General features: G+C 42.4%; 1 protein-coding gene across 3 annotated transcripts in view; it reads right to left on the bottom strand.

Annotated features, from left to right (window-relative positions):
• Positions 1-11,599, bottom strand: part of DOCK1 (dedicator of cytokinesis 1) — a 383,983-nt gene that overhangs the window by 76,152 nt on the left and 296,232 nt on the right. For all 3 annotated transcript variants that reach the window (XM_068140207.1, XM_068140209.1, XM_068140208.1), the window contains exons 34-36: positions 6,821-6,906; positions 6,481-6,637; positions 1,797-1,837 (exon numbers count right to left, since the gene is read on the bottom strand). In XM_068140207.1, the coding sequence (XP_067996308.1) occupies positions 1,797-1,837; positions 6,481-6,637; positions 6,821-6,906 (284 nt within the window). The remainder of the gene's footprint in view (positions 1-1,796; positions 1,838-6,480; positions 6,638-6,820; positions 6,907-11,599) is intronic.

Here is an 11,599-nt window from a genome sequence, read left to right as displayed (position 1 = left end):
TGGAGACAAGGAAAATGGAGATAGGTGAAAACCTCAGTATCTTTTAGTTCAGTTCCCTTCTAGGGGCTATCAAAATGGAAGGACTTAGATCTTCAAAGAGATACTTATACCAAGCCTAGAGAGTTCAGTGAGCATCTGAACAATCCTTTTAGTCATAGGGTTTAGTTTTAGGTAGCTCTCCGAGGAGCAGGGAGTTGGACTCAATGATCCTTATGGATCCCTTCCAATTTGAGATATTTTAAGATTCTAAATAATTCAGATGACAATGGTTCAGCTCAGTCTTCAAACAGCTAAATGAAATGTGGGATTATGTTTGCAGACATTTCTGTTTGCAGACAACCTCTAGGACCATTTGCATTTTCACTGCGCTCTTTTTCCAAATGCCCACAAATAACTTGTGATGTGTAATGAATGCAATAGAGAGTCTGTGCAAGAGAGAGCACTCTAATTGCTCAGCTATGGAGACAAATAAAAGTCTGCCTTCTTCAGTGTCATCTTCCTTACCTTTAATATCATTACTCCTCTGGAAGGGGATTCTCTTCATTTGTTTATTGGATTCTTTTAGTGATAATTTAACCTCTCCCCCCTAAAACTATTATAGTTTCATAGTTTCATTCAGGGTTGGAAGGGACCACAAGGATCATCTAGTTCCAACCCCCCTGCATTGGGCAGGGACACCCCACACTAGATCAGGCTGCCCAGAGCCTCAGCCAGCCTGCTCTTAAACACCCCCAGGGATGGGGCCTCGACCACCTCCCTGGACAACACATTCCAGGGTTTCACCACTCTCATGGTGAAGAACCTCCTCCTCACATCTAGCCTGAATCTCCCCACCTCCAGCTTCATTCCATTCCCCCTAGTCCTATCACTACCTGAGATCTTGAGAAGTCCTTCCCCAGCCTTCCTGTAGGCCCCCTTCAGATACTGGAAGGCCACAATTAGTTTGTTAAGAGAAAAAGGGAGAGAATTTGGGTGGTGTTGTGGCACTGAGAGACCATTTGTCTTTATAGAGATGCTGAATAGGGCAGACCTACAACTCCTAACTTTATTTATCCACCCTGTCCTTTGATAAGTTTTGGTTGTTTTGTTTTTTTCCTGTAAACTAAGATGCTAATTAAAACCATTTAAACAACAAGAAGCAAGTTTAAAAGTGATAATTCTTCTAAAAAGGTAAAAAAACCCATACACCTGAGAATTAATTGATAAATAATATCTAGCCAGCTAGAACAGCAGTAAAAACACAACCTTCATCATTTTAGCACAACGCTCTAGTCAATTTTAAGTCCAAGTCCAAATAGGGGACTAGAAACCCTGAGGTTTACAAAAATCCCAACAGCATATTACCACTTTGTGTGTGTGTGGAAACAGATTCTGAAAGGTTCCAAAAGCTTTAAATTTAAAATAAGTATCAGTCATGATATTATTTACTAGTCCTTTTTACCCCAAGTCACATATTTTCTGCCTGGCCAGGAGGCAAAACCATTTCTTTGCTCAGCTTTATTTTGATTTATTTTCTTCATATGACAACACTCCTGAGTATTTCGGTGTTCACTGTAATGTAACTGAAGGAGTTGGAGAAAGGGGACAAAAAAAGGTATCTTATGACTGTAATGTCTCATGCTCCCTGTTGTCAGGGAAGATAAGCTTTGGGATCTACTGAAGTTTCAGCCCAGGTATGGTGTTTTTTATTACGTCTCTTCCTCCAGCCCCCAGGCAACTGCTTAATATGAACTTAATTTTCTCCAATTACACCATAGCAAGTCAAGCAGAGTTTGTCACTGGTCATGTTTACAAACCTTATGTACATTTCTTCTCGCTCAATCTCCTTGTAGAAATTCTGAAAAACAACATAATTTGGTTACAGAGCCTTTGATTTCATAGTCTAGAATGTACACAGAACATGCTCTAAATTAAAAATTCATCCTTGCATGCCGCCAGCCTCCAACTCTGCAAAATGAGATTTGCCTCCAGTGATAGAACACCAAGTTATTTAACTTACAAAGTCTAATGCTGTGATGTTTCACGTAGCGTATTAGGGCTGGTGTCTCCTTGCAAAGGTTAAGAATTTGCAAGAATAGTACTTACAGCTGGAAATTTGCTCCTGGCATTTGCAAGTCACACATTATTAACCGTTTTCACTCGAAATTTTCTAATATCCAAACCCATAATTTTCAGGCAATCTACGGATTTAAAACCCCAAACTTTAGCTGAGCACAATAGATTATCTACTCTTCCATTCTAATAGTTTCTTTGGAAAGAAAAATTTAGATCAGTGTTACCTATCTGCTTTCATATGCCACACATTCTCATCACTCTCTTCAGGAATGTCTGAATGCCTCTGGTCTTCAGATAAACCAGTTAACACTACAAATATTGTCAGCGCAAGATAGGATAAATTGGGTGAGATACTGAATCTAATTTAAAGTCTGCCTCCAAAAGTTAAAGTATACCTAAGAAAACACAAAGACATGTCTCCTTCAATGAATTACAATGCTCAACTAAACCAGTTTAAGTAGCCACTAACACCACTAACACATGCTCAAGGCCAGTACTCATAAACCCCAACACAAACCTGTGTTCTTCAGAGAACCACAATACAAGAGAGAATCTCTGTACAGCAGTTGGATATATATTGTTCAGTGGACACACCACTGTAGGTGACATCAACTGCTCAGTGGTTTTGAGTTCAATGCAAAAGACAAACTGAACCTCATGAAATATTTCTGTTGTTTCTTTCTTGTGCTTTGTTTGCTGTTTTTATTTTTAAGTAGAAGAGACTTCTGGCTTAGTAGAATCAATATCCTATAACCATTTTATCCAACTTTTGTCACCAGCTGCTCTGCTCTTCTGATGCAGTTAAAGAATCAACCAAAATGGGAAGGGGCTTGGGCAGCAGGTTGATACCAACCCATCTTACACATACTACAGTTCCCTCTCCCCAGAAAACAGTCCCTGTACAGCCTCCCACATCTCCTTTACTGTTGTGGCTCTGCAGCAAATGGATAGAGGAACTGATGGGTATGAAAAATAACTGAGGGAAGAGTGAGAGCTTTCAGCAAGATCCCTTCTTGGATCTGCTTCACTACCTTGGCAGCATGCTCACTTTGGCCAGGATTGTCAGGGGTAGGAAGAAGCAGCTGAGGAAACAAGGTTTTCATGATGGTTTTCTTTTAACATCAGCAATGGCTTAAACGCATATCAAACCTCCTGACTTAAACTAGAGTCAATACAGACAAACTTAATCCCATGAAAGCCTCTGCATCATCAAAGTCCCAATTAAGAACTTTTTGAGGCTTCAGGTGGGAATTGTGCTGAGTATCAGCCCTGGGTTGGATTCTTGTAAAGGCATAAATTTCCCTTCGAGTGCCTGGAGAATGATGAAAAGGCTGAGTTGGGCCTGGAGGGCAAAGGAACTCAAAAATCAAGCTAAAGTTTTAAATCATGCCTACTGAAAAGGCAGAGAAGTTCTGCCCTGCAGTGCTTTCCTGCAGACCTCAGTGGCAGGGTTGTGTGTGCCAGGGAAGGTTTAGGGTGGATGTTATGAAAAATTTCTTTCCTCCCAGTGTGGCTGGGCATTGGAACAAGCTGCCCAGGGAGGTGGTGGAGTCACCATCCTTGGAAATGTTCAAGAAATGTGTGGAAATGGCACTTCAGGACAACGTTTAATGGCCAAGGTGGTCTTAGGTTGACAGTTGGACTCAATGACCTTAAGGAAATTTTTCTAATAAAAATAACTCTGTGATCCTATGATTACTCTTTCCTGGTGATTTAACTCAATAGCATTACCAAAGAAAAAAAATTATCATCTACAGATACTTGAAAAATTCCAATGACAAAGATCAGCATCAGGAGATGTTGTCAGAGACAGTCATCACAAAGCCAAGCCTAAAGTGTGCCATCTTCCCCCCTGAGGCTGGTACAGTGAGAATTACTTGAAGGAAACTCAGAGTACTGTGATCACAGAATCTGTTTTGGTTGGAAAAAGTCTCTAAGGTCATGGAGTCCAAACATCAACCTAACACCACCATGGCCATTAAAGCATGGCACCCAAAGTGCCACGTCCACATGTTTCTTGAACACCTCCAGGGATGGGGACTCCACCAGCTCCCAAGGCAGCCTGTTCCAATGCCTGACTACTCTTGCAGGAAAGAAGCTTTTCCTAATATCCAACCTAAACTTTCCCTGGCACAATTTCAATCATTTCCACCTCACTTTCAGGGAGTTCTAGAGATCAGTGAGGTCTCCTCTCAGCCTCCTGTTCTCCAGTTCTCCAGACTAAACTTTCCTTAGGAAGTTCTCCCAGTTTACAAATGGTTGTCACGTTTTAGAGTGTATGGTGTATTTGATGTTTTATCTCCTCTCTTGCTCGGTGCTTCTCTAGCTCCTATTCTGCTCAGGAAGATGCTGTGACTTTTCTGCAGGCAATCTAATGGCACTTGCTTGATCAACAGCTGGTAACAACTCTCCAACTTCCCATTTCATAAACGTTCTGATGCTTTTTGATGTGCACGGAGAGGGAAAGCAAACTAAAAAATAAAATCTCAATTTCTGATCTGATGTCTCTATCTTCTCTCCCATTCTAATGGGCACTGTTTCACTCATAGCTTATGCAGTATTTGTGGCTGCACTGCTCCAGCTGAGGTTGTTTGCATTACTTGTGAGTGCTAAAGCTACAAACTATTTACTCAGATCTTTCCCAACCAGTCTGAACAAAATCTATCAGCCATAGCACATAAACGACAAACACAGTCTGTGCCCTGCATATGGAGGTGAAATAAAAGCTTTGAGCATGATAAAGGGATGAAAGTTATGAACCCTTAGTGGCCAGTGATTTAATATTGAGTTACACAATCATAGAATCATCTAGGTTGGAAAAGACCTTCAAGATCGTTGAGTCCAGCCATGAACCCTACTTTACTAAGTCTACCACAAAGCCATATTCCCAAGCATGACATCTACACAGCTTTTAAACACATTCAAGGATGGTGACTCAATCACCTCCCTGGGCAGTCTGTTCCAGTGCCTGACAAGTTAATTTCTTTTTCCTAACATCCAGCCTAAACCTCCCCTGGTGTAGATAATAGTATCTTTGGGGGTCTCTTAAATTTGTTTTCCTATATTTTTCAATATGTGCTGATTTTGTGCTAGCAAAATCTCATACCCAAATGCTCTGCATAAAAAGCATGACGTGCAGACTATGAGGGTAACTTCTGCTCCTATGCTTCTAACTCTAGCCTAAATGGACTGAGGGTTTTAGTACAGAGTAAATACTTCAGAATTCCTGCTTTGATTGAAACAGCAACACTCAAATTTCTTCAAAATTCTGAATATGAAAGCTGAGCAATATGCAGAACGCAAATGGGATTGCAAATGCATGGGAATTCTGGGACTAAACTGCCTAAAACTGGGACTAAACTCCAATGTGCTGCATGTTGTGACCGTTTGAAGCTGCTCAAACCCACGACACATGTCAAAGTGGTTATCTGCATAAATTTCACAGATTGATAGAATGGTCTGGATTGGAAGGAGCCTCAAAGATTATCTAGTTCCAAAACCCCTACTATGGGGTCAGGGGCACCTTCCACTAGACCAGGTTGTTCAAGGTCTCCTCCAACCTGGCCTTAAACTCCTCCAAACAGGGGGCAGCCACAGCCTCCCCGGGCAACCTGTTCCAGTGTCTCACCAGCCTTAAAACAATTTTTTTAATATCCAATCTAAATCTCCTCTCTTTCAGCTTCAATTCACTCCCTCTCCTCCTATCACAAGCAGCCCATTACCAGCTTTCTTTTAGGCCCCTTTCAGGTACTGGAGGCCACTATAAGGTCTCCTCAGAGCCACCTTCTGCTGTTCGCACATCTATTGTAAATGTCAATTAACATCTTTCAAAGATCAGGCCCTGAAACATTTACTCTTAATTTTTTCCTTAATGCTAGAGTGCATCCAGAGAAGGACAATGAAGCTGATTAAGGGTCTAGAGCACAGGTCTTGTGAAGACTGACCAAGGGAACCGAGGTTGTTGAGCAGAGACCTCCTGGCTCTCTACATCTCTCTGACAGGAGGTTGGAATAAGGTAGGGGTCAGGCTCTTCTCCCTAGTAACAAGAGAAAACGGCCTCAAGTTTCATCTGTGTTCTTTCCCAAAAGGGTTTTCAAACCCCAGTATAGGCTGCCCAGGGCAGTGGTGGAGTCCCCACCCTTGCATGGATTTCAAAGCCACATAGATGTGGTGTTGAGGGACACGGTTTAGCAGTGGCCTTTGCAGTTTTAAATTAGTGGTTAGACTCAATGATCTTAAGAGATCTTTTCTAACCTGAATGATTCTATGATTCTATGTTCTTGTAGATTCACCTTCACTAGAAAAAGAAAGAAACCCAGAAGTATTTCAAACTTCAGTGACAATTCCAATCCACACTCTTTTACTCAAAGGAGTGAAATTAAGACTGCATTAGTCCCTTCATGCTGGTGGCTTCTCTTTGCTTACCAGCACGTTGACGGTACAGCTCATGCGGTTCTCCTTGTTCTCATCGTGCATTATGGTCCTGTAGTCCAACAGCCTCTCCATTAAGCGGACAACAAGCTTCACAAAAGTCTCTCCGCTCTTAGCAAGGTATTTGTGTTTTCTGCAGTGTTCCAAGAGACTGAAAAACCAAGTGCCTTGTTAATCACATGAAGAAAAATAAAGCTCAACTCAGGTGCAATTCTCAATATTATGCATCATTAACAGATTTTAATTATTTCTGGGCTACAAAGTTCACTGTAGCCTAATTGCTCTCACTCCTGCCTTTACTGTGGCATAAATCTCACTGCTGATCAACACTTACATTTTGTCAAATAGCACTTTGTACTGTTCATCTCCTCTGCCTCCTTCCACTTCATGATCCAGCTTGGTGATGATCTCATTTTCAAACTAGAATTAAACAAAGCAAGCATAAATAATCAGCTGGCAAATATTTCACTTTATTACTGCGGCCTCAATGGTTCACAGGCTCGCTGGGTATCTCCATGAGACAGTTAGCCACTATACTAAAGCTTGATTGACTTTAGGACTTTGTAGTCTCTGGTATTTGCCTATCCATGATGATCTGCTGCCTCACAAGGGCTTTTATTTTGTTGTTAAAGAAATCATAGGTTGTGTTGTTAAATGGAGTGTAAATATTTGTATTACCAAAATTAAATAAGGAGATTAATGGACAAGAATGAGGTTGGGGGGAAAACAGAAGACACAAAGCCAGGCACAGAATGTCTCCTGCAATAATGGTAATAGCAAGAAAAGCATACCACAAGTTGAAAGCTCCATGAGAGAGGATGTGTCACCTAAGGGTAGAGAACTCAGCTTGAAGCACATCCCAGCATCACTCACATCCCTTTTGAGCACACAGACACTGACTCACAGTGGGGCACAACTCAAGGAACAAACCTCTTACCAGGTTGCTGCAGAGGGGAAGTTGTTTCAGACAGTTTAAGAGTTTTATTTGGGCAACAATAAAAGAATGCAAATTAAGTGGGCACTGGCATATGTCTTCACAGAATCAGAATAGTTTGGGTTAGAAGGGACCTCTAGAGATCATCTTGTCCAACTCCCCTGCAGTAAGAAAGGACATCCCCAGCTACATCAGGTTGCTCAGAGCCCCATCAAGCCTGATCTTTAATATCTCCACTACTTCCCTTGGCAACCTGTTCCAGTGTTCCACCATTCATAGTAAAGAACTTCCTCTTGATGTCCAATCTAAATCTACCCTTCTCTAGATTGAAACCATTTGCCCTTGTCCTGCTGCTACCTTTTAGTTACAAACAGGGTAAATTCACTGGTTTTTTAATGGGTACAGAGAGTTTCACCCACAGCTGCTACATTCCCTAGAGCACAGGTTAGGAACAGAATCACAGAAAGCAGAGATTGTAAGGGTCCTCTGGAGATCATCTAGTCCAACTATCCTGCTAAAGCAGGGTCATCCACAGCAGGTTGCCCAGGATCACATTGTCCAGGTGGGTTTTGAAAGCATCCAGGAAAGGAGACACCACAATCTCTTTGGACAACGAATGCAACCTGTTAGACCTTTTGCCAGGCAATGAATCAGTCTATTCATATAGCTCCTAATTCTTCACTGAATAAGTACAGTCACCCACTAGTGACACAAACCTACTGCCAAGAAACCTCAGCAGAAGAGCCTGCTGAGAAGGGAGTCTGTGGCAGGGCAACGGGAGCTCATTAGTCAGAGTGGGAGTTTATTGACAGCATAGTTGTTTTCAGGTTTTCTCACTGTCATGGGCTTAAGCAGTCCCTGATGAGAAGCAAAGGGCCACCTGCACAAGAACAAAGTGTGCTAACTTTTGTAAATGTCAGGAGATGTTCTCTGCATCTACAGTTAATACTAGTGGTGAATTATGTGGGGATGAAAAAGCATGGGCTGTCTCTAGCTTAGTGTGCATCCAGACCAAGGACACATTTCCACAGCAGCTGGGCTCAGCAGCAGCCTCTGGACCCACTCTTGCACCTCTGTTCAAGCCACGAGCTTTCCTAACATTCAACTTAAACATCCCCTGGTACAATTTCAGGCCATTCCCACTCCTTCTGTCACCTGATACAAGGGAGAAGAGAGCGACCTCCACTTGGCTTCAGTCTCCTTTCAGGGAGTGTAGAGAGCAATGAGATCTTCCTTCAGTTGCCTTTTCTGCAGACTAAACAACCCCAGTTCCCTCAGCCACCCCTCACCAGACCTGTTCTCCAGACCCTTCACCAGCTTTGTTACCCTTCTCAGGACACACTCCAGCACCTCAATCAATGTCCTTCCTGGAGTGAGGCGCCAGATAGGATTCTGCTGACCTTCTTGGCCACATGGGCACACTAGTGACTTATGTCCAGATGGCTGTCAACCAGCATCTTCAGGTTCTTTTCTCCTGGGCAACTCTCCAGCCACCAGGCACATGCACGAGTCAATCAAACTGTGAGCTGCTCAGGAAACCTGAACTACAGACTGCATCATGGATCAAGTCATAATTCAATCAAGTACCTAAATAACAGATATTCCATCTTAAAACAAGATTTACTGTTGTGCAGGAGTGTTTTAAAGAAGAAACTCTGAGTTTCAGATTAGAATATTTCAAAGGTGCTCTTCTCTTCCTCAAAATGATCCACAGAATCATAGAAAAACTGACTGGAAGAAACCTTGAAGGTCACTTCATCCAACCTCACAAGTGATACAGAATTATTGCCAACACTAGATCAGGCCAACTGTGTCTTGCTTAGCCAAGCACTGAACATCTCCATGGCTGGATGATCACCCAGCCTCTCTGGGTAACTTGTTCCACTCCCTCACCACTTTCCTTGTAAAAAAATCAATGAAAAGTGAAGTGAAATAAGGTCTTTAGTACAATGAATCCATTATTCAAAAAATGACAGGAAAATGGGAAAAGGAAAAGTAATGCAATCCACCCCCTCCAAGAAACAAACATAAGCTGAAACACACTCCCATAGTACAAGGATGTGTAAAGTAAAATGCTGAAGCACCACAGTGATAAAACAGAGAAGCCACAAAATTCCTGTTCTCTAATGAGACCAGAAAGAAATTGACTTTCTACACCAACATGAAAAATGACACTTGCCACCAGCACGAGCCCTTTAGCTGATATATTTTTTAGCAAGAGATTACTCAGTCGAAGAAGAGCAATTACATTTGTCATACAGGATCTTGAGTATCTTCCTGGTATCAATTTTACTTAAACTTCTGTAAATCTAAGCTTTCTTGGGCCATCTCCCTAATGGCCCTCTTGGGTTGAATGGAGCTAGACTTGGTGGTATTTCTGGGGTTTTAAGGACTATTAACAATATCTTGGCTCCTCAATCATTCTTGATACTTCCCAAGGAAGTGAAATGATGCAGATCATGCAAGTAAGATGACTAAACTTTATTTAATGTAGTTAAAATTCCTTCTGTGGTCTTTCCACTGAAGAACACACTATCACAAGTTGAAGTTTATGGAGATATTGTCTTGTTCATAGATTGGTTTGGGTTGAAAGGACCTTAAAGATCATCTAGTTACAACCTCCTTGCCATGGGCAGGGACACCTTCCGCTATATCTGGTTGCTCAAAGGTCCATCCAACCTTCCCTTGAACACCTCCAGGGAGGGGGCACTTGCATCCTCCCTGGGCAACCTGTTCCAGGGTCTCACCACCCTCACTGTAAAGAATTTCTTTCTAAAATTGAGTCTAAATCTGCCCTCCTCAAGCTTCAATCCATTCTCTTTTATCCTATCACTACGAGCCCTTGTAACAAGTCCCTTTTTGGCTTTCTTGTAAGTCTTCTTACTGTAGGATTAAGAGTGTGGCCCAGGAGTAGTACTGGCTAACAGCCCTGGAACACTGCAGCTGGCATCTGTTAATAAAGTCTCTTTTTTGTTTGTTTGTTTGTGGTGTGGGTTTTTTTTTAGATGCACAAAACTAGCACAAGGTAGACCTGCAATTATTGTGATGGAAATTAGTCTCAAGTGAAGAAGCACCAAATTTTCAGTCTTTACATTACAGCCAGTGACACTTGTGGAGGCACCTTCTGGAGGCTGAAGGGCTATATCTGGCACCATCAATGACTTAGATTCATATCCTCCTACTGACAGCAAAAGCTTGAGGGGTGATGTTAGGAAGATTACAGCAAATTATTATCAACTTTTCTTTGCAGTTGATCATGATCTCAGCTTCTCCTTAGGATGTGAGTTTGAACTTGAGCGAAGAGTATATCATCTCCTTCATCTGTCTGTTGCAATCTCCCATTTGGAGAAAATAAATCAACGGAAGCTATCTACTGTCTTCAAGTGTCAGCTCAACTAATCGCTTTTGGGTTTAGCTTCACCTACCATGTGGTCAGGCTATATTTGTAGCACCGACTGACAATTTAATCTAGCTGTAGATGAGGAGGACTTTCAAACCTCCAAGCTGCTATAAATTTGCTTTGGTATGGGGTAATAACGAATTTGCCATGTAAATTCAAGTGATGGATAATACCGCTAGAAATTAGGCCTAATGCGAAACCAGCACTCAAGTATTGTCTGTTTAGGCACATCACAGGGCTTGGGGAAGAGCGGCCAAAAAGCTGCTTGGTGGATAAGAACCAGGGCATATTACTCAATAGACAACGAAGTATGGGCACATGAGCCAGCATGTGCCCAGGTGGCTAAGAAGGCCAACAGCATCCTGGCCTGCATCAGCAATAGTGCGGCCAGCAGAACTAAGGCAGGGATTTTTCCCCTGTACACAACCCTGGTGAGGCCACACCTCACATACTAGGTGCAGATTTGGACACCTTGCTACTAGAAGGACATTGATGTGCTGGAGCATGTCCAGAAAAGTGCAGCAAAGCTGGTGAGGAGCAAATGAGGGAACTGGGGTTGTTCAGCCTGGAGAAAAAGAGGGTGAGGGGAGACCTCACTGCTGTCTACAATTTCCTGAAAGGAGGTTGAAGCTAGGGGGGGGCTTGGTTTCTTCTCTCAAGTAACAAATTATAGAACAAGGGCAAACAGCCTCAAGTTGTGCCAGAAGAGGTTTAGGCTGAACATTAGGAACAAATTTTTTCCCAAAAGGGTTGTCCAGGTCTGGAATAGGCTGCCCTAG

This window comes from Melanerpes formicivorus, unplaced genomic scaffold, assembly GCF_026170545.1.
Source record: "Melanerpes formicivorus ecotype bairdi unplaced genomic scaffold, bMelFor1.0.p_v2 SCAF_6, whole genome shotgun sequence".
Lineage (NCBI taxonomy): Eukaryota > Metazoa > Chordata > Aves > Piciformes > Picidae > Melanerpes > Melanerpes formicivorus.
Note: the sequence above shows the minus strand (reverse complement) of the source record. Positions and strands in the feature narration are given on the sequence as shown.